This window comes from Eulemur rufifrons, chromosome 24, assembly GCF_041146395.1.
Source record: "Eulemur rufifrons isolate Redbay chromosome 24, OSU_ERuf_1, whole genome shotgun sequence".
NCBI lineage: Eukaryota > Metazoa > Chordata > Mammalia > Primates > Lemuridae > Eulemur > Eulemur rufifrons.
The window spans coordinates 37,199,442-37,227,115 of record NC_091006.1 but is presented as its reverse complement, the minus strand read 5'-3'; the positions used below and the strand labels follow the sequence as shown (position 1 = coordinate 37,227,115).

Sequence of the window (27,674 nt, the reverse complement as noted above, 5' to 3'; positions counted from 1 at the left end):
GGAGACAAGTTTGGAGAGCGGGTCCCTGCCGCGGGTACTGTGTTAGAATAACAGCAGCACAGCTGAGCCCTGGCCCTCACTGGGTCGGGTCCAACTTCTTGGAATTCCAGGTCTACAAAGACCTTCTAAAGCTCCTATGATCTCTTCTTCGGTGTGCTCAATGCAAGTGGCTTATGTAGGACCTAATCTCACCCGTTCTGGACAATGCGTAACACCCCACAAACGTCTGGCAGATATTGATGATGGCAATTTACATGCCAACACTGTTTTACTCATGTGAAACTCCTCTCTGTTTCAGGTTTCACTTTTTCCTATATTTTAGTAAGTTTTTCTGGACCTCAGAGGGTTTATTAATTTTCCTGGTTTTGCCAAGGCAACTCCAAAAAGAAATCTTTAAAAATGACATCTGTAACAGGTTTATGATCAAGGTTAAATTGATCTCATGCTTAGGTTCAAACACAGAGGCCGTGTTCGATTAAAGGAAAGTGCGTATACCTTCATCCAGGGTACACAGCCAGACCCAGAAAGGGATCAAGGAAACCACTTAGAAAAACACTCTTGAGCCAAATTAAAAGGGACACAAAGTGGGTAATTTTGTGATCATAGTGCCTATTGCAGCTGTACAAACCGGGCTAATGAGACCATGACGTAATCTCCTTGCCAAGAATAAAGTGATTTCCCCTGAGGTTGAGCTTGAACTTCCCAACCCGACGTTCAAGGTGTAGAAGGTTCCTCTGTTCTGCCCCGAACTCTAGGATAATTATTAGAATTGAATTTCTGAATTCAATGACTTAGAGTAAGCTCAGTCCTTTTAAAATTTGCAATCCTTTAAAAATGTTGCCTTTAATGTTCGTATTGTAGCCCAATAACATAGAAGCTGCCCGCTGGTATGGTTCCTAATGTCTGGATGGTCTCGTAATGTTTCCGTTGTGGCAGTTACTCTTGGTGCCCTGCTCCTCGGAGACCTGTTACATGGGCTGTCGGTAGAGTCTGTGTGAAACAGAACCTCTCTCTCCCAGACTAGGGGTTTAAGATGTTTTTTAAAAAGTTGCAGGTAGAACAAAATGTCTTCGCTTTGTATTTTTTCTTTTCAGTTTTTTTTTTTTTTTTTTTTTGAGACAGAGTCTCACTCTGTTGCCCAGGCTAGAGTGAGTGCCGTGGCGTCAGCCTAGTTCACAGCAACCTCAAACTCCTGGGCTCAAGGGATCCTCCTGTCTCAGCCTCCCGAGTAGCTGGGACTACAGGCATGCGCCACTATGCCCGGCTAATTTTTTCTATATATATTTTTAGCTGTCCGTATAATTTCTTTCTATTTTTAGTAGAGATGGGGTCTCGCTCTTGCTCAGGCTGGTCTCGAACTCCTGAGCTCAAATGATCCGCCCACCTCGGCCTCCCAGAGTGCTAGGGTTACAGGCGTGAGCCACCGCGCCCGGCCTTCGCTTTGTATTTTATAACCGTTGAACAACAGTTGAGAGGCAGAATGTTAGGGGTCTAAAGAGTTATAAAATGCAGCCTGCACATCCCTGAATGTCTCAACAATTGTTTCTCTAAGGAATCTAATTCCTAGTCTTTGAAGAACTATATTCCATAGAATGCGTCACCGTCTCAGAAACTCAAGACCACTGTGCATCAGGTGACGTAACAATGAACCAACCGCCTGTGTGCACAGCTCTGGTCTCGTGGAGTCTGAGTCTCCTCGTGAGCGTGCCCAGCAGGGGGGAGACCGGGGCTCCTTCCTGTCCTGGTTTCCGTCCCTAGTGCCCAGCATTAGACCAGACGTCGCGCGAGCTCGATACATGTTTGTTGAGTGCGCGAAGGAACATCTGGAGGAGACTTACTTGAAATGGGTCACGGTGTGTTTCAGATTTAGAGTATAAAAGTTTAGTAGACTCCATTTAATTTACATCACAACAGAAACATACTTATTTTTGCTAACCCTCGATGCCATTAATTTCTTTTGTAATTGAGGATTGATTATCCAGGACCGTAACTTTTCTTCCTGTTTCTAATTGTTTCTCACCAGACATGTGCTAGGCAAACTGTACACAGTTGTTGACTTGATTCATGTATGCGAGATTTTTGTCCAAAGGTGGCCAGAAAAAGAGAACGGGTAAAATTATTTTCGTCTCTGGCAGCTGGCTAATGGAAACGTTGAAATAAAATAACTCGCACGTACCTATCAAAAAGGGGCAAGCCCAGTGTACTAAATGAGTGAATATGCAAGTTTTCACTGATCAAATGCTAGCAAGACGCTATCCCGGTGGATCCTCACCGTAATCCTGGTTGGGAGGTGAGGATTGTTTTAGGTCCCCGTTTTATTAAAGGGAAAGCTGAGACCTTGATCAGGTGACTTCACAGTAGCTCACAGCTAAATGTGTTGGGTTTGTCTGTTACGACCAGACTGCTGACTCTACATTCACTGCCCTTCCTCCTCATCAAGCTGAATGTTGTAAGTTATTAATATTTGTGATGTTTTCTTTACACTTTCTGATACCCATGTTGTTTTTTTGTTTTTTTGTTTTTTTGGGTTTTTTTTTGAGACAAAATCTCGCTCTGTTGCCCCGGCTAGAGTGCCGTGGCGTCAGCCTAGCTCACCGCAACCTCAAACTCCTGGGCTCAAGCGATCCTCCTGCCTCAGCCTCCCGAGTAGCTGGGACTACAGGCATCTACCAACATGCCCGGCTAATTTTTTCTATTTTTAGTTGTTTGGCTAATTTCTTTCTGTTTATAGTAGAGACGGGGTCTCGCTCTTGCTCAGGCTGGTCTCGAACTCCTGAGCTCAAGTGATCCTCCCTCCTTGGCCTCCCAGAGTGCTAGGATGACAGGCGTGAGCCACCGCGCCCGGCCTATGATTTTTAATAGGCAAAAAATTTCTATATGTATATAGTTACAAATTTATTTTTATGCCTATTTGCAAATGGTGAAGTTTTAAAAATGTAGATCGGACCATCTCAGTCTCCATCTTAAAAATCTTCTGATGCTTCACATTAAACTTAGAAAAATATCTAGACTCCGTACCTGGGCGTGGACTTCGCAGACACCTTGACCCCCACGGCCTAGACCTCCTTCTACTCACGGCTCCGCTACTGGCCGAGCCCCTCCTGCCTCAGGGCCTTTCTACCAAGTGCTCAGTCTGCCTGGAGCTCTTGCCCTCCAGTCTCTCCCGGGCCAATTCCTTTGTTTTTCTCAGATGTCACCAACCCGGCAGCCTCTGACAAGCTAGTTAAAGTACCACCTGCATCATCTGTTACTCTGCTGGTCTTCCCAGCACTGAGGCCAGCTGAAATTTTCTTCTCATTTATTTACTTGTGTGTTTTCTGTCCCCCCCCCCCACCTGTACAAAGATAAACTCCAAAGAACAAGAACTTTTCACTATTTATTGCCCTTCCTGTGCCCGGAGTAGCGTACAATACACAACGTGCACTTGGCGAAGGATCATTGGATAAACAGCAAATACTAACTACCTGGAAGTAATTCCTCCCAATTGGCTCTTACATCTTGGACATTTTAGATTTTCCTTCTTTTTGTTTGCGGTTGTGGGTATTGAGCACCCAGCCATGGGACGGTGCAGACGCCTAGCTGATTTGTTGTGTAGGATTCTGCTGATTTCCCCGAAATGTCTTTTGATAAATACAAAGATGGTGTGTCACCAGCCGGAGAGGGTGAACCGCCTGTCAGGGCCTCTGGCTGCAGGTTCTGGGAAGCGTGGACCGCAGGCGGGAATCTGCCACATGGCTGTGCTGGGTGGAGCTGTTCTGCCCAGGGGGTCACGGCCTGTTTCCTCCGGAACCCCCCCGGGGGAAATTTCAACCTTTCCCCTGAAAATCTTTTGCTCAGATATCTTTTGTGCCTAGGGAATCGTGGTCAGCCTTGTTAAAAATTTTTGGAATATGATCGGTTAACGTCTTATTAAGCATATTCTTCCTTTTTTAAAAAAGTGAAGCTCAACTGCATTTAACAAGCCGCTCTCTTCCAAGAGCGAAGAGGGTCTGGAGGTAGAATGGGTCTTGGCAAGTCACTTGCAAAGATAGATGTTGGTCTCTAAACTTAGCACGTCCCTGCAGAGACCCCTGCCTTAGCCAGGAGAATTGGCAGCCGGCCTCACCCGGCTTGTGATACCTGGATCCAGTTCCAGAAAATTCCCGCCTGACCTCAGTCCGGCTCACAGCCCTCTCTTTTCCCCTGAGGCACCTCCCAGCCTCTGCCCTTTCTTCTCTCCATCATTTCCAGATTCCAAACCTTCACCTGCCGTGGACAAACTTGATGTCGGCAAAGCTCTTTACTTACATGCAGGAGGGCTGGTAGATTACTGAGATTTACTGCATGCTTTAAATTCACTGCCTTTCCTATCCAGCAATTTAGCTGTAGCCCTGGACAGAGGTGATTTGTGTGATGCATCTTGCTCTAGTCTCACCTGACATTCTGCCTTTTTCACGACAGGTTGCTGAATGCTATAAAGCCAGGACTTGTTAAAAAGATCAATAGATTGCCTACCCCCATTGCAGGATTGGTGAGTATACAGAATGGAGATTTATTCTCCAATATTGCTTTGCTCTAACCCAAGGGTCATGACAATACCATTTATCACAGTGCGCTCCTGCAAAATATATTTCACCTGAATGAGGACGCATTGAATCCATTAGACTAAGAGGTCACTTAAAAATGAAAGATGACAGTGATACCTAAATGGCATCTTAATCTTTGTTTATGTTTTTTACATGAGTGATAAAGACCTTCATTCTTAAAGAGGTAAATTTGTTTTGGGGTGAGAGGCTAATGATTAGGTTGACCCCCAGGGGAAGAATCTGATTTTAATTACGTTTTCTCATTTCAGTTCTTCCCTGCATTCCCCTGGAATGGAGGGGAGGGTGGGTAGACAGAAAGCAGCACTTCCATAATAAATTACTGTTTTCAATATTAAAAATCTACGTGGGTTGAAATACCACATTTGTAGACTATTCTGAAGACATAACGGGGTGCTCAGGTGATCCAATGTCGTCGGGAGAACTGTTCAAACGAAGCCCTTGCCCTTCTGCACCCACATACGTGAGATCTGTACAACTCACGTGTTCACATGTGGTCAGAAGCAGAGTATTTTCCGTGCACTGATATGTTTCTTTACTCTCGGCAAGTAACTGTAATGTTTAATCAATGTTGCCCTTTGTGTAGAAAAAGGAGAGAGGTGGAAATAGGGAAGAGAGCCAAGTCTTAGTTCTGGAAGGGACTTGGCAAATGCACACACCACACACATGTGCACACACATACTGCACGCATACACACTGCACACACGTGAACACACATGCACACACACTGCACACACGTGAACACACATGCACACACATGCCTACACATACACACATATACACACATACACACACATACTGCACGCACACACTGCACACACACGTGAACACACATGCACACACTGCACACACATGCCTACACATATACCACACACACATACACACACACACACATACTGCACGCACACACTGCACACACGTGAACACACACATGCACACACACATACACACATTGCACACACACGCACACACGCGCGCACACACACACAAAGCCGAGGACGTGTGTGGCCTGGTAATAATTCACTGTCTCCACTGTGCTCGGCTCCTGTCCCTGAGTTTTGCAGGAAGCAATGAGAAAAATGTCAGGAATTCGGGCAGGATCCTACGGAGTCTTTACCGAGATTGTTGTTAAAAAGTTTATCCGCTGTATCATGATGACTAATTGAAATTAGATGTGACAAAAAAACAATTGTGTTGAGAACCGTGCAGGTCCCGGTAGGAAGGTGCACGGTTTCAGCAAGTTTAACAGAATCGGTGTTTTCTTTAAGAATTGCTATTTCTGTGGGTGCATTTTCTTTCTCATGCTGGTAGGTGGTGAGTTGGGGATTTAGTCGTTAAAAATCCTTCCGAGTTTGTTTGTGACAATTACGTAGCCGAGTTAATACACAGGTAAATAAATTTGAAAGGAATAGATTTGAATCACCTTACAAAATAAATAATCAACATATAGGCATTTTGTATATTATACATGTTAACGTGTGTATATTTTAATTATTTTTAAAACTCTTTATTACATTCACCGTGTTAAAGACGTGGTTCTAATGATCCTGACAAATAACTGTTTGGCCCCAAGACTGTGGCATCCCCTGACCTTGAAGTTCTGGGGTTTAATGTTATAGAAGAAAAACTTGCTGCATAAAGTTAAGAAAACGTCCGGGGAAAACCCAGATGAGCAGAAACAAGCAGCTCCCGGTCTGGCAGCTAAAGAGAAAAGAGTTTTGAAGCCTTCATTTAAGATGTGAATCATACAGACTTTTAGTAAAATTAAGTGTTGGGGCACATGCATTGATACTGTTGCTTATTGCGGATCGAATGTTTCTCGCTGCAGATCAGATTGGCTCCGTCTCGGAGCAGTCGGGCAGTTCGGTGCAAGAAAGGGAGGCCCCGTCGCTTTCCTCCCTTTGCGGACTTGGCTTCTAATCTTCCTCTTTCTTTTCTCCACGTAGACTTCCTTTCCTCTTTGTCCTTTCCATTCTTTCTCCTTTACCTGCCCTTTTTCAACTAATACTTCCCCACTTACCTTCATCCTATATTACTTATATCTCCTTTACTAATTTAATATCTTTCATCCAAGAAAATACTTTCTTAAGTCCAGTCAATGCCTATAAAGGGTTCAGATGCCAGTAGGTGTCCTAGTGATGCCCCAGGGAATCAGAGCAGTTCTAAGGCAGCAGTCGGACAGTCCAGATTCAGGGGCACAGACACACCGCACAGCGGCTGGCCCGACTCCTTACCCTTGTCAGGGTCACTGAGACCCCGTTCTGGCCCCCAAAGCCTGGAAAACTGCTGTAGATTAAAGGTGACTAAGGCGCTATGACAGCCGGAGGCAGCGTATGATCCTTGACTGAGAAAAAGCGGCCAAAACAGACATAACTGAGACAACTGGGGAAACTTAGATATGAGTCTAGTGTCAGATAAGGGCATTCTCAGTGCTGGGGTCTCTGCCTGTGTGTGCAGGGCAGGATTCCTGCTCTCGGAGGTACAAACGCTGCGGTGCTTAGAGATGAAGGGTCTCGACAGGTACAACCATCTCAAAATGCTCAGCAAAGAGGCCTGTGTGTGTGACATATAATTTTATACGCGCACGGAGAGATGGATGGAGGGAAATGAGGCAAGATGCAGGATCTAGATAAAGGGCACACAGGAGTCGCAGTTCTAGTCTTGCAACTTTGTGGTAGGTTTGAAATTTTTCAATATAAAAAGTTGGAGATTAAAATAAATTAATTCTTATTTTTTGGAGGGGAGTAAGAGAACCTCAAATAAATAGAGGTTTGAAGATGACAGAGACCACCTTGGGTCCGTAGAGATGCAGCCTTTGTGTGAGTGTATTTTTCACAGGACATTTTCTTCTTCCTGGTGTTTATGGCAGTCAAGAAAGGGCAGATAGAGAATCCCCCAAATGCTTCCAGAGACTTCTGTGTTGGTCTGTACTTTGTCAGGGAGCGGATAGGCCGTTGACCATCTATAGATCAAGAAGTCCACAGGCGCAGGGGCCAGGGAGGTCTGCAAAGTGCGGCCAGAGGGTTTTCCGTGCCCGGAACCCAAGCCTGTGTGTCTTAGTGGCCGGTGTCAAGACGCCAATGCACTAAGATGGCCCAGCTGCTAGACTCGAACATAAATAGAAGAGTGTTTTCACGTAGCGACCCCAAATCACAAACACGTGTAGATTTACGAAGGCATGAGTAGCTGCATTTTAGCCCCTGCATTACACTGTGGTTACAGAGAATTCAGGGGTGAAGGTGTTAAAACAAAGTAGCTGAAAATCATTTCCTGGCAAGAACGCGAAGTTCTGGGTCTGCGTCTCTTCCCTGACAATTGCTGACATGCGAAGCCGCGTGGTGACCGCCGGCAGATGCTCGCATTCTTTCCTAGGTGTGAGTGACGCTGGCAGCTGTCGCCTGAGAGAAGGACCTCAGCTTTGGGTCTCGGTGTACCGAAGGCTTTTGAAAATGCTGCCCTCAGTCTAGCAGCTCGTCAGGATTGTAGCCTCAAGCCCCATCCCAAAACTCAGTGGTCATTAGAGGTCATGCTAAATGTTGGCTTTGTGCAAAGCCCAAATGTATGAAGTCCTTGCTTACCAAAAGAGTTTGGGGACTAAGCTTTTTCTTGCCCAGATTTTAGCTGTGACAGCCGGGGTGTGTGTGCGTGGGTACACGCGTGCACATGGACACGTGTGAAGTGTGGTTGGACATAGATGCTGTGTGGGCTTCTGCCCCAGAGTACTGAACTTTCCTCGAGCTGTCATGAAATACCTGCTTGGCCTTTCATGTGAGCCCGTGAGGATGAAAGAGATCTGAGAAAAAGAGAGTTTTACAGAAGGACATCCTAGATATGTTTGTTTTATAGATGAGGACACATGGATCCGTAAAGGGGAAGTTTTTTGCCCAAAATCAGACAAACGGTAAAAGCTGAGATGAGTCTCGTGTCCTGGTACCCGGCTCCTTGGTGGTTCCGTAGCCACATGTTCCCGCTGAAGATGGGACCAATTATGTCACCTCTGGTGAAAAAGAGAGGAGGACAGAGACTCGTGTTTAAGTTCATCTTTTTTCCCCTCCTTTTGGCCAATACCTTCAAAATACCTTTCTGAGCTCTGCGAAAGGCCTCGTTTTACGGGATGTGACTGTGGCTGAGTGAAGCTCAGTAGAATGGAGCAGGAAGGTGACTGGTAGGACTAACCCACCATCCAGTAACCTTGACCTGCTCAGAAACGTGTTCTTTGGAAAAGAGATGTATTTTTCACTAATCAAAGATAATATTTCAAATAGGGTTAGAGCTGAGCTTCCTGAAATGGATAAAAATGTTAGGTTTCCATGAACTCTTTAGACTGTAGGAAGCTTTCAAAAGTTATCTGCTTTGTTTGATGACGCTGATGTTTCATTGTTTGAGGGAGATCAGAGCAGGGGAAATGAGGAAAGGGCTGAAGGGTTTTCCACATTATGACAAGATCAAAAGTATTGTTCTGGACAAAAGGTGCACATGCAGAGCTGTTGCAGACTGAATGGTGGGAGGGAGAAGCTTGATGCACACGTCACCTTTGCAGGACGATGACAATGCAGGAGGTCTGGGTCGAGGTGTCCTGCAAATCCTACCTGCAGTTTAGCTCTTGAGTGTCTCCGCCCATCCTTGTGCCTGTCTCCTGGTTTAGGTTTGTGTTCTACAACTTCCTTTAGAATTTCTGCAGCCTGTACCTTCCCTTCAACAGTTTATCTTAGGGGGTTGCCTCAGAAAACCCTGGTCCAAGTTCTGTTCTCTGCCTCTGTGTCTCTCCCAGTTGAAGGTATTGATTCAGGCCGGGGGGAGGCCGGGGCGGGGGCTTCCGCAGTGGCAGCTGTGGCGCATTGAACACCTACTGTGTGCCAGGCGCAGCGCTGGGCTGTCGTGACCTTACGGCAGCCTGCGGTGTAGTTATTGCTGCACCGTTACCAGAGCTCGGGACGCCAGGGTCCAGAGAAGTAAGTGACCGGCTTCCTGACTAAGCAAAGGCAGAGCTGGGATTTGAACCTGGCTTTTCCCAGCTTTGGGGTCTATGCCTTTTCCACAGAGCTACACGATCTCCGTTTGCCCTTATGTTAACAATATATCACCGAATCTCGATGTTTTCAGAACATCGGCTTGGAGGTATCAACCCCTAAGGAGGTGTTATATGTTTTCAGAAGACAACCTCTCACCCTTCTCATTTAAAATCTATCACTTTAACCACACTGAGCCAGTGGCTTATTTTGACAGGCACTGCTGAAGGTGACATTTCTACATCATCACTATAAAATCAAGCTCTGTGTGGCCACATGGCAAGTATCACAGTCCCTGAAACACCAGTGTGACAACCGGTGACAGGAAAACACTAGACAACTCTGCTGAGCTCTGCCGAGAGAAACATCCGAATGATTCCATTCGTAACAGGCAGCGTTTCCTAAAATGCCTTTCTCTTCTACACACACACACACACACACTCGCTGACACACGGATCTCACACTTGCCAACCCCCCAACCCCCTCCCCACCCTCAGCGACCTACAGCCTTCCAGACTAGCTGTGCCAGTTCTCAGCTTTCCAACTTCTTTGCCGTTTTCTCCACTGTTGCTAACGGTTAGTCTTTTCCGGTGCAAATCAGCCCAGCTAGACCCAACTCCCTTCGCCCTGGATTCTGATTCTGGACAGCGAAGACTCGGCATCAGGGAGACACAGAATTCTCCTTCATGGGTGGGGGGCAGGGCTTGGAATGTCACCCTGACGTGTTTTTCCCGCCACTCGCTATTTTTTGTGGTCGCTGCGTGATGTGGTCAGGGATCTCCAGGGGTCGTCTGACTCTTGTTTAGGGGACAAGCAAAACCCAGTTGCTGAGCGATGTCCTGAGTGAAGGAGGCGTATTTATTTCCCTGAAGGAAATGAGTAGACCTTGTGAAGATCTCAGCCAAGATGGAATTCAGGGACACACTTCCCTTTATCCTCACCCCTGGCACCGTCTGAGCGCCCTCGGTGGTGTTCCCACACCACACACAGAAGGATGCTCGATCTGCCAGGCCTGTGTTTGATGCCAAAGCCCAGCCGACGTAGGGGCGGCGGTGAGCGTTTCAGTAGATTTAGACAGAGGAGAGTGCAGACTGCAGGGAACACAGCAACACGCACGAGCTCTTTGGTACGTTCAACCTGCGTTCATTCGCATGGGGCAGCAGGGACCCCGGGGCGTCCCCGATAATTTAAAGCCTCCTAGGTCAGTGTGGCTCGTGTGCTGCCGGCTGTGACGTTCTCCAAGGCTGACCTGTAACAGTGCCCAGCAGCTCCTGTCCCCTCTCTTCTCAAATGACTTTATGTGGCTCCCCACTGAGTATGGAGTAAAATCCAAACACCCCAGGGAGGCGTTCAAGGCTCTCCCTGAGCTAAGGTAGCATTCGAGGTTTATCTTGCACGACACAGACCATCAGTGTTAGACACCGAAACCCGGGCCACACGGGGAATGCAGCGGTGGGACGGTCGGGTGTTGGGAGCCACGTTCCTCTGTGAGTCGGGAAGGGTGTGGGGGGCTTCCGATGCCCACTGGGGCCGGCTGGCTTCCGGCTTTCCTCTGCCTCTCTCTTCCGGCTGAAGTTGATATGCTCAGGTCAGACCAACGAGCTGGTCCCCCTCGTACATCTTCTGTGGGTGCTCTGGAAGACTCAGCGAGAGTTTTGTGTCCCCTCCATTCACCCTGTGCCTATTAGCTCCCTTCTGGTTTTCTTATTTGGTGAGTGTAACAAATGATCCCCCCACAAAACTTAGTGGCTTAAAACAACATGTATTATCTCCTAGTGTCTGTGGGTCAGGAATCTGAGCAAGGCTTAGCCGGGTCCCTGGTTCAAGGTCTCCCACAAGGCTGCCTTCAAGGTATCCGTCAGGGTCATTTCGAGACTGGACCAGGGAAGAATCCACGTCTAAGCTGACTCATGTAAGTATCGGCAGGATTCAGCTCCTCGCGGGCTGTTGGCTAAAGCCGCCCTGGTTCCCTCCCACGTGGGCCTTTCTATAGAGCGGCTGACAGTGTCGCAACTTGCTTTGTCAGAGTGAGCCAGCGAGGAGAGCCAGAGAGAGAAAAAGAGAGAAAAGTGAGACAGAGAATGAGAGAGAGAGAGAGAGAGAGAGAGAGACAAGATGGAAGTCACAGTCCTTTAAAACCTAATCTCTGATGTGACATTTTATCCCGTCTACCACGTTAATTAAAGGCAAGTCACTAGGTCCAGCCCACACTCAAAGGAATGACATTACGTAAGGTCCTGAATAGCAGGAAGAAGGGACCTCCGGGAGCTATTCAGAAGCTGCCCCCCACGGTGAATGAAATGGTTGTATCAGTCTGTTGAGAAATCAAGGGGTAGATATTCTCCTAAAAACATGTTCCTTATGGTTATAGAACTTTAAAGATAACACAGTTTTCCCGAGACAACCTCTCTTGTGTGACATCCAGGGTCTCCTTCCCACTGTTCTGCACATACGCACCAAAAAGAGCTGGTGTGTTCTCTCTTGCCTTCCAAGTGACTATCCTCTTAGGAGTCAAGACATAATTCTTGCCTTTGAGGAGATTACCTTCTAGAAGATGAATGTACAAGGAAGGTCTAATATCAGGTAAACTGTGAAATGCTAATGAACAAAGTACATTATGCAGGAAGAACAAGGGAAAATTTTGGTTTGAGATTAAGAGCTTTGGAAGAGGAGTGATTTGAACACGGCGTCTACAAGTAATGAAGACAGTGGAGCAGGAAGAAGAACATTCTAGCTTCAAGGCATAGAATGAGAAAGGCTCAGAGCCAGAACCTAGGTCTTGTCTGGGAGTGGCTACTGTCTGCATGTGACTGCAACTGGAACCCAGGGTCCCCGCAGGAAATCCGTGCTCTGGAAAGTGGACCAGGAGTAGCAAGGCGAGACCAGAAATGCCTCCTGCAGAGGACTGGACTCACTTTGCGTACAGTAACAGCCCCTGAAAACAAGGGAATTTTGTGTTCCAGAAAACCGGAGTGGCCAAAGCTCGTTACGGCAAGAGACTGGCTGTAAAAGTCACGCCGTAGACACGTGGTCCAAACGATAGATGATTTGCACCCGAACCTTGGTAGAAGCAGCAGGATTGAGATGAGAGGATATGACTTGCTTGTCCCCAAATGTAAGATGCCTTCAATGACAAGACACACCATTTTTTATGGTGTAACTAATTTTAAAAAGTTGACAGTTCAATTATGACATGATGCTAAGACACCAGCCACAGAAAGATGCATCTTCAGAGGTAAGAAAGTGTACGTCTGAGAATTGATGAAATACAATAAATAGTGTTAGAGAGACGACATGTACATTTTGGACTTCAGCAACTTGGAGGAGACTGATGCCATTAATAGGAATCACGGGAGCAGAGGAATGAGAAATGGCTCCAAGAGAAAAGACGAATTCTCTTTTGGACGTGCTGAGTTGGCTGCTCCAGGAGGTGTTTTATGCAGATGTCTGGCAGGATAGTGGACATGCTGGTTTGGAACTCAGGGGAAAAGAATAAAAAATTGGATAGGTTAATGAATGGATTATTTTGAAGTTAAATCTTTATGCCTAAGTATATATGAAGATAAATTATTTCTTTTTCTATAACCCCAAACTATAAAGTTCCACCTGCCCCAAACTATAGTCTTATCTTTGGAGCGGTTGACCTACAGTGGCAGGGACCGAGGGAAAGAGGGAGGCGAGATTAGAGGAGTTTGAGACCACCGGAGACGTCATTAGCGATCGCAGCTAGATCTGGAAATCATGACAAATAACAGCTTAGATCTTCGCACAACTGACAAGTCATTGAGCTATAACATCCTCCCAGTCTTGTACCCTGCAGCCTCTCTTATACCCCTGGGTATTTCATTCTTAGCACTGGGTTGAGTTTATTAGTCGGCTCAAGCTGCTGTAACAAAGCACCACAAACTGGGTGGCTTAAAAAATAGAAATTTATTTTGTCAATTCTGGAGGCTGGAAGTCCAGGATCAAGGCGTGCGGAGAGCTGGTTTCTTCCGAGGCCTCTCTCCTTGGCTTGCAGAGGGTCTTTCCTCCGTATATGTCTGGGTCCACGTTTTTTTCTTTTTGTAAGGACACTGTCATGTTGGATTGGGACCCACCCAGCTGACCTCATATAACTTAATGAGCTCTTTAGAGTCAATACAGTCACATTCTGAGTTCTAGGGGGTTAGGACTTCAAAATACGAATTGGGGTGGGGAGAGGATGCAATTTAGCCCCTAGCAGTGGGTGGGCTGGCCAAGCACTTAAGTTCTCGTTCACATGTGTTTCGAATGCCTAGACGCTAGCTGCAGTCTAATATCCTCTTCATGCACCACAAATTATTTTTCCAAGCTTGTTTCCATAACTATTTTGTGTCTCTGCAGAGGTGGAAGGTTATACATAGCAATATAGCTGTGCTGCGAAGCTATTTTTTCCCTCCTTTAGGTTTTTTTTTCCTTTCCTGTTCCTGGAAAAAAAAAATGCCATTCTTTGCAGAAAGAAACCACTTGTTCTCTCTGATCCTTCGTTTGTGACTTTACATCAGTTCCTCACTTTTTTCTCTTAGGAATAGGCCTTCAATTAGGAACTGTGAGGAAAAAATAAATAATAGCAGGAAACACATATTTCACCCTAAGTCTTACTTCTTTTTTTCATAGTTACAGCTTCCCTAGAGAAGAAATTTCTGAGTAACTGATTCTTAGCATGAACTCCCAACGCACGCTTGTAGGGATTCTATCTTTTGACAACAGGAAAAAAATTTCACCAAATATCTGAAAGCATCGTAGGAAATGGGAGACCAAGCTAAGCTGAACCAGCACTTCTCCTAAAATATGTCTTCCTCTGAGATTGTTTTTATAGGAAGTTTGTCTTGGCAAGTGATTCAAAAGAACTTGCTAGACACCTCTCTGGTAATTAGCTGGTTCCTGCTAGAATCCTCGGTCTACCCTCCTCTCAAAAGGGTTTCTCCCTGTCATTCTGTCCACAATATACAATACGGGATTCCTGAGTAAATCAATATTTACTGTTTCTAAAATTTAGCTTTATTCAGTGTAAACTTTTGGTTTGACATAAACATACATTTTTTAAAAAATAGAATAATTGAGATAATGTTAGGAGCATGGTACTTTGCCTCAGCAGTCTTCCCCACAGAAACTCACAATCCCAGTCAAGCCACAAAAAAAATATAAGACAAACCCAAATTGAGGGACACTCTACAAAATACCTGAGCAATACTCTTCAGAACTGTCAAGATCATCAAAAACAAGGCAAATTTGTGAAACAGAGTCCAGAGGAAGCTGAGAAGACATAATAACTAAACATAAAATATCCTGGACGGGGTCTTAGAACACAAAAAGTACGTTAGGGAAAAACGAGCGAAATCCAAATAAAACACCACGTTTAGTTAATAGCAGAATACGTGTGTCTGTTCATTAACTGTGATACATGCACCACAGAAATGTAAGATGCAAGGTGTGAGTTACACTGAAACTCTGTATCACTTCTGTGATTTTCTGTAAATCTCAAAACTATCTAAAGTAAAAAGTTTACCTAAAAGCTGAATGGATGACAATAAAGATAAAAGAGCACAATGCAAAGAAATTATGAAACAGGAGAGGAAATGCTGGTGTTATTGATAGATATTAAATGTCAATCTACCATTTGATGTATTGGTATCAAAACATGGCAGGACGCCAGTGAGTCACTTGCCATGACAATCTAATAAACTTTCATACATGATGAATTGATTGTAAACACTGTGTTTTAGAGCATTTGAAAATTCCAAATGTGAGCTCCACACACGATGTTTCCGCTCACATATTTCAGGATCCCGCTTCTAAAATCTGCACAAAGAAATATTTCACGTCCTTTGGGGAGGTGCAATAAAACAACAACAGGTGGAAAATGGATTTTGCAGTAGCACAAGCAGCCATAACCATAAATACTAGTTTCTCAGAATTACACCAGCCGAGGACGGTAAGCACATTAATCACCCGGCAGGGCAGACATTCCATTCTCAGATGTCATCTCCATCTCAGGCACAAAGATGAAATGCTCCCATTTAAATTCAAAACACTGAGTGGATGCCACGATCCTTTATTTTCACGGGATCCATGGACTGACTTAGCCAGTTTCCTCATCTGTAAAATGAGGTTGGTAAGTCTCAGCATCATGGGATGAAATGAAATGATTTACATGAAGTACCTAATGTGGTGTACGGCCCATAGTGTGTCTTCAATACATTGTAGCTGTGCTTGTTACTAGTATTTATTGTGCTCATGAGTATCACGATGGCCTCGGAGTTTCACAACTGGAAGCCACTTAGAGATTTATTTTTGAAACATCCCGATTTCACAAACAGGGAAACCAACACTCGGACAGCAGTAACTTGCCCCCGGGTCATTGCAGCCGCTTTGTTCCGGAGCTGGGACTCGAGTGCTTGTCCCTCAGGTCCCACTCGGGCGCTTCCTCCAGATCCAGCCTGAGTGACAGTGTTGCCGGCCTGCTACGCGCCGCGGCTGTGGCAAAGCTGTGCTGCAGAATTCCACGTGGGCATCGCCAGCCCCTTCCCAGAGGGGCAGAGTCCCCGCCTCCCTCCCAGCCCCGTGGCCGTCGGCTCTCCCAGTCCGTCCCCTGCTCACAGCACCAGCGTTTCAGCTCCTGCAGGCTGCGTGGTCGGAGCAGGGGTGGCCGCGAGGACGGTCGGGGAGCGGGATGTGAGGACGTTGTCTCTTGGCAGAGATGCCCCTCCTGTCCCCCGGGGCGGGCGCGCTGGACCGCACTGCGGAGAGCGAGGCCGCGTGAGGGTGAGTGCTGCCTCTGGATGTCCCGAGAGGAGGGAGGAAGCTGTCTAGATTTTAACCCAAGGGTAAAAAAAGAAGTTACTTTCCTATGCGCTTCATGGCACGGCTAAACTAATGCCAGGGTTACTCTCCTCTGGATTCACCTGGTTCCCTGATACTTTTACCATCTGTTGCTTTTAATGAAGCTTTTTGATAATTCTCCAAGGAAAGCATTGTTTTTTAATTTTCGGGGGTGTGGCGGAAGATGCATAGCTACATTCGTTTAGTGGAAATAAGGAGGATTTTCCAAGAATTCTGTGGGTGAGACGCAACTCTGTCGTGTCTGAACGGTTTGTTCCAGCAGCCCAGCGTCCCTCGCAGCCCGCGGTGTCACCGGGACTTGTGGCTGCGTCCCCGGCAGGTGCTGCTGCACCTGGCCCGTCTCACGCTCCCCCCTTGACCCCGCCGCCCTCTGCTTCCTAAAAGTCTCTGCTTCTTAAAATGAGGAGGAAGGACGTGAGGAGAAAGCTGGGAGCGGAGGGGAGGCGGCGGGTCTGTATCCTGCGACCCATGCGGTCCTGTCCTGGGCAGCGTCCACTGCAGGCTGGGGAGGGACGGGGACATTTCTGGACAGTTGTCTAATAAAACCCCGTGAGACCTGGCTGGACACGGAGCCTCCGTGGCACTGGCTGTCTGGGGGGGAGAATTTTCCTGAGTCCGATTTACGAGGCTGGGTGGAAAGCCGGGGCCCGGCCATCCCCACGGCAAAATGATTCATCCTCGTGGAGTCGGAAAATCTATTTTTATCACCTTTATTCAGCCAGCTCCTCGTTTTTATTCTCTCGCTGAACAACTGCTGTGTGCTCCACGGTGCTGACACGACCAGGTGTCCCGGGAGTCTGGAACTTCTCTCCGGCCGTTGCCGGTGCAGCAGCCCCGGGGAGGAGGGGACGGTCCTCGGTGCCACGGCGTGGGGGCCAAAGCCTTGTTCTCAGGGGGCTGCCTGGGTGCGTGCCACCCTCCCGGCTCTCTGTGCCAGGGCTGCAGGGGCGGCCGGGCAGCCACGACGCTTCCAGCCTTGCAGACCTTCCCCGGGGGGGACGGGCGAGAACGCGGCGCTCACCCCTGACTGCTAAGCAGGGCGTGGGACAGTCGCCGTGCGTCTCCTCAGTCTCGGGGAAGAGCAGGAGGGGCTTCCTGACACCATGTCGCTCGTCTCCCTGTTTCCGTTCGGTTCTGTTCTATCTGTGCCGTTCCAGGCAGCCGCCTGTTCCCACCTGGATCTTGCTCGAGCCCCAAGTAATGCCGAGAGGGTAGTGATTGTTTTCTGTAACAAGACAGTTTAAAAGATAAAGATGTGGGAAAGAGCCCACGCGTGCCAAGTTTCCGTGTCCAGTGGAGTCGGCACGCGTGCTCTTGGGGGGATGCTACGCATGGCAGCCCGGGAAACAGCACGAGTGTGGACGACACAGGAATGAACCGGGATGTTGGGAACTTTCAGCACCTGGTGTTAGGTGGGCGCTCACCCACTGAGTGAGCCCCTCATGGCCCTGTTAGCCGCCCTAACGGGAATTATCCCATGGCGGTTAGGAGCCGACATTCCAGGGTTAGATGGCCGGAGTTCAGATCCTGGATTTGCAGCTTCTGAGCCGTGTGCTCTCTGGCAGGTTATTTGATGATTTGAGGCCTCTGTTTCCTTGTCTGTAAAATGGGCTTGTTATAGGAACTACCTTATGTGGGTTTTATGAAAAGCAAATTAATTAATATAAAGAGCCTAGATTGTTTCCATTCCTGTGGCTCAAGATATGAAGAGGAAAAGCAGGAGCCGGGAAAGGAGGAAGAAGAGGAGAAGGGAGAAGAACATTGGTTATTAGGATGAATTTGGGACTCTTTGAGATTTTGGCTGTGTCTTATGGGTTCCACAATTCTCTGAAACCACGATTTTAGTGACTTATAAACCTTCCTTTGTCCAGCAGAAAAAATAACCTGAGAATAAAAGAATACAGTGGAATTCAGAATAAAATAAGGTTACTTCTAATCTCTCAACAAATAGTTACTGAGTTCCTGCTCCGTGCCAGGTACGAAAGCAAACATTGGAGAGTCAGCGTTGAAACCAACAGTCGTGGTCCTCCCAGCGGGCGCTACAGTTGGATCTGGAAGGCTGCTGGGCGCTGTGAATTCAGCGGCTCAATGGACACAGTTGCTGTGTTTCCCAGGCGCGATGTGGCTCACGCCTGTAGTCCCAGCGGCTGGGGAGGCTGAGGCAGAGAATTGCATTTCGAGGCTATGATCGTGCCACTGCACTCCAGCCTGGGCAGCGGAGCAAGACCTTGTCTCTAAAAAAAAAAAAAAAAAAAGGAATGTTGAGTAGACCTGGAAGGATGAGGCTTTCGGATTTGGCTCCCGGCAGGGAGTGAGGGTGAGGAAGTTGGGGGAGGATTCTGTGTGTCTAGAGTGGCATGCACAACCCAACTCCATGGCGGTGTAGACGCAGTAGAGGGTGTGTAGACGTGGGCATTGGATCGAACCATGGACCTGGAGGAAAATCCAAACCAGTGATGTGTCTGAGCAACCCGTGAAATGTAAGGGAGCAAAAGCAGTGAAAGCCGGAGGGGACAAAAGCCGTTGTTATGTGACATGAAGTAAGAGCCGTAGCTTCTTAGACCCCCAGGAGTCCCAAAGCCCAACCCTGAGCGTGTAGACCGAGGAAGGCTGGGCTGCTCTGGCGTCCTCCTCTCTCTCCAGGTCTTCGTGCTGCCCTGGCAGGGGAGCTTGGAGCCTGGAGCCCCCGGCTTTGGCAAGACAAGGGTCGGTGGGAGCCGCTGATTTCCGTCTGGTTGCGCCAGTCTGTAGGACATCCAGATATTTTAATGTGGTGAGTCCTTTCTTGGCTTTGGAGATAGATCCTCAGTAGCACCTGCCGGTGACACCCTTCTCTCACCTCTGCCAGACCTGGTCTTGAGTGGCAGTTTTATCCCTAGATGTCTCATGGTTCAGCCCCGATGAGCCACCAGGGTGAGTTACAAAATGGAAAAATTAATTTTTATTCTGCTTTCATTCCAGCGGCTGGGTGAATTCCGTGGGTCTCTGTTTTCCATACGCCGTCATTTCTTTCACGGCAGCCTCTGCGGAGAGGCAGAGGTTACGGAAGGACCGGGGCGTGTTTTGCACGGCCGTGTCCGGGTCCTTCTGTTGGACTCCCGCCGGCCTGGGCGGTGACCCCCGCAGCGTTTCTGCGGGAGGTGCGGGGAACGGCTTTGGGAAGCAGCCCCCCGGCTGTTGTTGGCTGTGCCCCTGCTAATACCGTAAAGGACACGACTCGAGAAGTCACTGCGGTTTCCCGGCCCCTCCTCGGGCCGACCCCAGGGCTGACATCTGAACACCCAACCTCAGCCAGGCTCGTGGCGTGAGCCGGGTCCGGAGCGGGTCCGTGTGCCGCGTCCTGCCCGCTCTGTGCCGGGCGGAGGTCGCTGTGTCGGGTTTCTCTCCTCTTGTCGCACATCCTAGAATGTTCTCCCTGCCCTGGATCTGCCGGAGCCTTGTTCTGATAGACTCTCATTTCATCTTCCTCATTCCTGCTTCAGTTTTTCACTCCCAGGAAAACCAGCCACCCTCAGAAGTTTCCAGTTTGTGATGTTATTTACAGTGTTCCTACTACAGTTTGCTTTTAGGGGTATGGAAAAGCTTAGAGAATTTTTGGACCTGTGTGTGTACATGTATAATTTTTTCTGAGAAATTACTATTGGCAGGAGGTTTCTGCTCTCAATTTATTCAATCAAGGTAATTGAGTACTGAAAATATTTAAATATATGAATTTAGCACTAAAAACTTGTAGGAAGAAAACAATTACCTAAGAGAAAAATTGATGTAAGTAGACTTGTTAGAAAGAAAGAAAGAGAAAAATGATTAGCGAATGAGTATCTTTTGTTTTCTGATTTTTTTTTTTTTTTTTTTGCCTTTAAATAGCCTGTGGTACCTGTGCCCAAGGTTGACCTGTTTTCCTTGTTTCTGTCTGCCTCCGTTTCCTTACAGCAAATATTTTTAAGGTATATGCTACACTGATAGCTCAGTTGTTTCCAGAAAGCCATCCATCACAGTGGCTCACATTCTATCGTACCACGAAGGAACCCGATCTAGGTGTTTCCCTAAGTTGGAGGATGGTCTTGCGTCAGGGCAGAGTTAACAGTGAGAGACAACAGCGTGCTATGTGGTGCTTGTACCGGCCAACTCCAGTGCACCGAAAATAAGAAATAAACTGTCAAATAGCCCTGACATTATTTTTAAAGCATGATCTGTTTTGTTGGTGGCAAACTGATTACCATATGAAATAGTCTAGGGGTCTGTTCACTTTCAAGCAATAAGTAACTTGCCTACTGTTCTTATCATCAGCATGTTTTTTGGTGAATAATGTGTTGGTTTGGTGAAAGCACAAAATGTGTGATTTGTGGGGAAGAACGTAACACGTGGAACGAAGTCCAAGAGACGTGGGCGTTAATTCTACTGGTGGATCCAGCACTTTCTTCCCCCGTAAGGAGTGTTTGCCCCTAAGACAACTAGTGTCTTTCAATGCACAGAATGACTAGCTCAGCCAAAGGTATTTAGTTTATATTATAAATATACATATATTTTATATAGTTTTAATACAAATATATTAACTTCGATTTATAGATTTAAATATAAAAACATAAAACATATGAAACATGTTTGAGTGTGGTGTTAGCGACATCTCTGAGCTCCTTTGAAGATACTGTTTTGATCCCAATAGAACTTGTATTTAAGAAAATTGGATTTTTCATGAGATTTACTCAGGTCAGACCATAGGCCAAGTTTATCGTATACGACAGCTAAACCTCAGGCCCATTCTGCCCCCAGTTTAGCTTTCTGCTTTGTGTTTGTGCGCAGGGATGAAGGCTGACACCGTCTGGTAGACGACATGCAGCCTCCTGCTGGTTCTGTCTGGGCTGTGACCGTGACTGACGGAGGGACACGTTGTCACCGTCTTAGTTCTTCCGTCCAGGTCTCAGCCCCCTGGTCCGGCCTCTGAGCCCCAGAGCAGCAGCACTCCCTGGGCCCTGACATCTCGGCCGGGTTTCTGATAGGAAAACAAAGGCGTCTCCGTGTTATACTTTTACAGAGAGCATGTGGTGTGTGTTTATTTTGTGATCCGTTTTTATCACTTGAGAGAAAGATGTCCCTGTGTCCTCAGTGCATGGTCACTTCACCCCATCATTCGGCAGATCCTAATTGGTTTTTTGTTTTTGCTCTTTTTTTTTTTTTTTTTTTTGCATGAGTGATGGATTTGGGGTCATGCTGACAAGCCTGCCATGAAAATCTTCCTTAGACATTGACTTCTACATTTTTATATGAAATTCAACCTTTCCACCTGCGGGCAGCTCTCCTGCACAACGACAGGGGACTCTCGGTCGGACATCTCACACTCGAGCCGCCTCAGCTCCAACCCTACAATTACGCTGGTCGCTTCAGTGCTGTGCTTTGGCTCGTCAGGGGCCAACTGAAAGATAAACTGCAATTAAATAAAACTGTGACCCTTTTGAGAACAAATAGAGCTGTCGAAAGAGTTTTAGAACATAGTAGCTTCTTTACAGACTGAACATGCTTGAACCCTGTGAATGCAAGTGAATTTTCTCCTGTGTGTGTGTGTGTGCACTGCAACTTTTGGAAAAGAACCTCAGTAGCAAGATATTTGAGGGCTTTTGTGTGCTTAACCCTGCAAGGTTTTTCTTGGCAGGACTTGAAGAAAACGTAGCTGTCGTCTATTTTCCACCCTGCTGAAGGGCAGCAGTTGATTCTGGGAGGCTCTGGAGGGGCAGGAAGACGCCGGCAGAGGAGAGAAGAGCCCAGGGGCCTGTGGGTGCCCAGCGGCTCCCTAGTTACTCTGTTACCTAGTTACCTGGTTATTCTGTTACCTAGTTACCTAGCTAGTCTGTTACCTAGTTACCTAGCTATCCTGTTACCTAGTTACCTGGTTATTCTGTTACCTAGTTACCTAATTACCTAGCTAGTCTATTACCTAGTTACCTAGTTCTTCCATCGCATTCAGCCTCCTCCCCAGGCAAGCTCAAGTCTTTCTTTCCTTTGCATCATTTCTGACGAGTCCCCACGGCCGTGGAACTGTCACACTGGAGCCCACCCTGGACCACACACGTCTCCTGTTGCCACCACATTTATCCCAACACTGGGACAGTGTGGCGGCTGTTAGGATGGCTGTGCTTCCCGGGGAGCCTCGGTTTTCCGCGCCGGGGCAGCTTCTGAGGACAGCACGAGCTTTGCCGTCCTGGGTTTAGCCTTCAGGGACTCCCCGACTTGCCTAAGTTCCCTCCTGGGTCCTTGAGCTAAACTCCAGTTGCCGGGTGATGAAGACGCACTGATGTGCGTTGGTCTCTCTTCCCTTTTCTGTCTTTCCTGTTTCCATCCTGAAAACCACCGCTCCGAGCTGGCTAATTAATGCCTGTGGGGACTTTAGTGTCACAGGGCAGGTTACTGTGACTCCTTTGTACGACCTCAGAGTCACTGCCAATACAGGGTAAAACCGATTTTGTTCACCGGACTGAATTGCAGGGTGCTGTGGGTTGGAATGCTAAGAAAAACTTAAGAGGTATTTTTAGCAAAATGAAATATTTTGATGCCTATCTCTCACCTGAAAATTTTCCCAGATTTGCTATTTCTACATTTTTAGCAGCTTCACAAAGGGGTATTGTATTTGAGTCGGAAGAGAAAAATATTTTTATTTCCTGCCCTTGACGTTCAGTGGAATTGATAAGAAAGCATCAAGGCTCCTGAGTTCTGGATCTCCTGCAAAAAAAAACACATTATGTAAGAAAGAACTTGAGTGGTTTTTTTCCTGTTTGTCAGTACGAGGCAGAGTTACTGTGGAAAGTGAGGAGCAGTGATGGGCAGGTATGAAAAACAAAGAGCTTTGCTAGAAAATCGCAGCAGGAGTGACTGGCAGCTGCCACGTCACGTGACTCTAACTTAACGTTGACCTTGGCTGATGGCTTTTACCTTCTCTCCCCGGGACAGTCGACAGGCTCCTTTACTCATGTGTATTCCCCAAGAGAAACTGTTGCAACTTGAGTTGTAGGGTGTTGGAGCTACCAGTGTTTTATTAAATGGTTACGTAATCAATACATGAGTGTCTGATAGTCTTTTACGGTTGATCAGAAAATATTCATTAAAAAAAGTCACGGGTTGGACTTTCCAAAAAGTCAAGTAAACACAGAGCTTATGTATGTAAGCAACTGGAGGACAAGACAATGTATTCAGTCAAGAATATCCATTACATGTCCTACTAATTGGCAGTTTAATTGTTTGGGCCATAGTTTAGATAGCCTGACTGTTAGGTTGGTTAAATTTGCCAGGATGAAATATTAACAGTGGATCGAATGCTTTATAGAGAAAGAAGAAATGATTCCTGCTTGGCCTTCTTCCTTCATTCGTCAAGATTTCCCAGACTTTGTCAACAGATTGCTAAGCAGACCTTCGCTGATACATTGTTAACATGGCTGGAAAACTGCCTTCTGTGTAGGGCAGAATGGAGTCCTCATCTGTCTAAATTTTTTTAAAAAATAAAAATAGTCCCTAGAAAGCTGTGTATGTTGTTCTGTTACACTTTTCCGTCTGTGGGATGAAATCAACTTTTTTCCTCTCAACTTTCTTCTGTCTTTCTCCTCTTTAGCCCATCGTCCAGTCTCTTTGCTGCCGAGTCATTCAGGCACTTTGACCGCACTCTTCGTGCCTGATTGACTGTTCCACCTCGCATGTTATTCCAGGCAATGAGCGTGTTGCTTCCTCTCTGATAGACTGTGGCGCTAAAACAGTGGTGAGCTTTAGCAGGATCGCAGCAAAAATGATTGTCCTGGGTCAGCCCCGTCCTTCCTCCAGCTCAGCTCAGGGTTCTCTTGGCCACAGAAATGCCGAGGATCCCACGTCCTTCGTCTGTATAATTTCCTTCAGGAATTTTTATTTTATTTTTAACTGAACAGATAGTCATTGTATATATTCAGGGGTACAGTGTGATATTGTGCTATATGTAAACATCGTGGAATGATCAAATCAGGCTCATTATCATACCTGTCACCTCTCATGCTTATTTCTTTGTGAAGAGAACAGTTAAAGTCTACTCTTCTAGCAATTTTGGACTATACGTGATTATTAACTGTAGTCGCCGTGCTGGGCAATGAGATCACGAGACCCCGTTCCTCCTGCTTACCTGAAGTTTTGCAGCTTTGACTGACGTTCCCTTTCCACGTCCACCGCTCACCTCCTGCCCAGCCTTCAGGAACCTCCATTCTGCTCTCTATTTCTATGAGTTTGGCGTTTTTAGGTTCCACATGTGAGTGAGATCGTGCGGTATTTGTCTTCCTGTGCTCGTTATTTTCCAAGATGTTGACTGCGGAGTCCCTGCTTCGTCTCCTGGCTCAGACCCTTCCCAGCCAGGTGACCGTGGGCCAGTTATTTAACTGTATTCTCTGTTTTGCCTTTTTCCTCTGTGGAATGAGGATTCACTACAGTACTGACCTTATAAGGTTGTTGTGAGGATTAAATGAGCTAAGATACATGCAAAGCTAGTAGTGCCTTTACCTGGTGCACGATGGAGGCTCAGGAGAAGGTGACCACAGCAGTGGTGTCGGTGCAGGTGTTAATATCACTCACGTCCTTCCCTAAACCTCTATTTCCTCATCTGTCAAATGGCCCAATAATGGTACCCAAATCATTGATTTGTGAGGAATGAAGGTAAATGGATCAACCTAGTGTGTTGTCTGGCATCTTATAAGCTCAGTGGATGGTGATGGACACTTTTGCAATCTTGCAGGCGAGATCATTACATCTCTGTTTATCTCTACCCTTTGTGTAAGGTGCACACTTTAAGCCGTTAACCTCCTGCAGGTCCTGAGGCTAAACTAGCCCCGAGTCACTCTGAGCCAGCCACTTGCTCTCTTTGTTTCTGTTTCTCACTGGTAGAATGAGAGTGTTGAAGTAAGTACGCGGAATCTTCCTTTCTTTAAAGTTTCTTCCTTTAAAGTTTTTTAGCAATGATCATATCGCTCAACCGATTTTTAAAAATACCTGTTAATGTGGCCGGGCGCGGTGGCTCACGCCTGTAATCCTAGCACTCTGGGAGGCCGAGGCGGGTGGATCGCTTGAGGTCAGGAGTTCGAGACCATCCTTAGCAAGAGCGAGACCCCGTCTCTACCAAAAAATAGTAAGAAATTATCTGACCAACTAAAAATATATATAGAAAAAATTAGCCGGGCATGGTGGCACATGCCTGTAGTCCCAGCTACTCGGGAGGCTGAGGCAGGAGGATCACTTGAGCCCAGGAGTTTGAGGTTGCTGTGAGCTAGGCTGACGCCACGGCACTCACTCTAGCCCGGGCAACAGAGCGAGACTCTGTCTCAAAAAAAAAAAAAAAAAAAAAAAAAAAAAAAATACCTGTTAATGAGAAACTCATCCAAGAGAACTTCTTTCCCTGCCCCCAGTCAAAAACTTCACTAAATTAGTCTCTTTAGTCTCTAGGTAAGTTTTCTCTTAATCAAAAAATTGGGCTGTTTCGTTTGATTAATGACGCCACCAACTGGCTCTATCCCAAGGTATAATTGATCAGTCTACTATTCCCCAAAGTCGTTCTTATTTCCTATGGTTACATTTTTAATTTATAAACCCTTGGCCAGGTTCACCAAAAATTAGATCCTGATGCCTTCCAGATACATGTTCCGTGCACCGAGGAGCCGTGTGCAATTCTGTTCCTTTGCCAGGGGACGGCCCTCACCTTGCCCCAGCCCCCAAGTCCCCACCTCGGCTCTTTCCTGTTGGAGAAGAGTCGTGACAAACTGGTTTCCATTACAACACGGTCACCCCTGTAGACAGGAAGGCGGAGCAAGCAGTGTGCTTTCAGGCCAAGAACACGAGACTGGGAGCCCAAAGACCCGGCTTGCAGTCCAAGCTCTCTCTGCCTGCAGAGCGGAGGGGCGTTGAGAAGGAGACTTTCTGTGGCTTTATTTAGTCCTTCGCTTTCCCACCTGTGAAATGAAAGATAAGGCTGAATGATTCCTACGACCTTTGAACCTGTGAAGACTTATGGTCCCTAAACTTTCCCATTTTGTCCCCTACTGTTAATGTCAACTACCTTTTACTCAGTACCTGCAATACGCCAGACATCATTCTAATAATAAACACTTACCATGTGCTGATTAGGTGCCAAGCACTTTGTTTGCTCCTCACGATAACCCAACAAGGTAGACGCAACTGGTATCCTGCTGTTACAGGTGAGGAAACCGAGACACAGGAACGTTAGGTCTGTGCTCAGGGCTGTGCACTGAACGGGGATAGAGCTAGAGTTCGAATCCAGGAGCCCGATGCCGTGCCCTTGGCCTCAGTCATTTTATCACACGACACTTCTAAGCATTTTGTTTTCTTCCCTTTTCCTCTCCACAACAACGCTAGGAGGGACATGATAGTCCCCTCATTTTAAAAACGAAGTGCAGGGAGGCCAAACAATGTGGCCAAAGTGACCCAGCCGGTGTGCGGGGAGCTGGGATCCGACCCGAGCCTGGCTCTTCAGCACCATGTTCCGTGGCCTGAGTGGATCTTTCCGTTCTCACAGGCACCTCGGTGAGTTGGTGCAGAGCTAAGTGTGGTACGTTTTAGGAATAAGGATGCTTTTGCCTTTTGTTTAACTTTTTTAAGCATGTAAGACAGAAGCTTTGCTGGATTTACTTGGAGAAACAGATGTGAATCACTTTGTAATCAACACATTATATGTAGCTAGATTTCTTTTACGTAGGAAGATGTTACAGTTTAATGTAGTTCCTGTCTGATTTATATTTTAAATAAGGCTGTCTGAAATAATAAATCTTCATCGTACACCCAACTTGCAATAGATGGCCAATATCCTTGGTGTGCCTGTCATTACTTATGTCCTCTCTCTCTCTCCCTATTTAAAAATTGATTTCCTGTTTGCACGAAGGTGACTCAAAATTTTATATAGACTCTGATTGGTTAATTTTGTGTCGTACGTCTGACATGTAACAAGTGCTCAGTTAATACCTGTTAGCTGAATCAGTAGGAAAAAAAATCTGATACCATTAGCTCACTGGACTCTCCTAGGTATTAAAAAATGAGGCTTCCGCTTTCAAAATGATCCGGAACAAACGACTCAAGGCCGTCTCGTCTCACCCTCTCTGGGTGCATCAAGTTGGAATCAATCACACACCACTTGGCCTGGAATTCCAAGTAATAGTTGACAAGAAGTGGGCAGGAGTTGTTCCCTTGCTTTTTATTGTTTGTGTAAATATTCAGTGCC

At 46.7% G+C, this 27,674-nt stretch overlaps 1 protein-coding gene across 4 annotated transcripts in view; it reads left to right on the top strand.

Moving 5' to 3' along the window:
- Positions 1–27,674, top strand: part of LIMCH1 (LIM and calponin homology domains 1) — a 263,196-nt gene that overhangs the window by 116,924 nt on the left and 118,598 nt on the right. For all 4 annotated transcript variants that reach the window (XM_069458297.1, XM_069458295.1, XM_069458296.1 and 1 more), the window contains exon 3: positions 4,441–4,510. In XM_069458297.1, the coding sequence (XP_069314398.1) occupies positions 4,441–4,510 (70 nt within the window). The remainder of the gene's footprint in view (positions 1–4,440; positions 4,511–27,674) is intronic.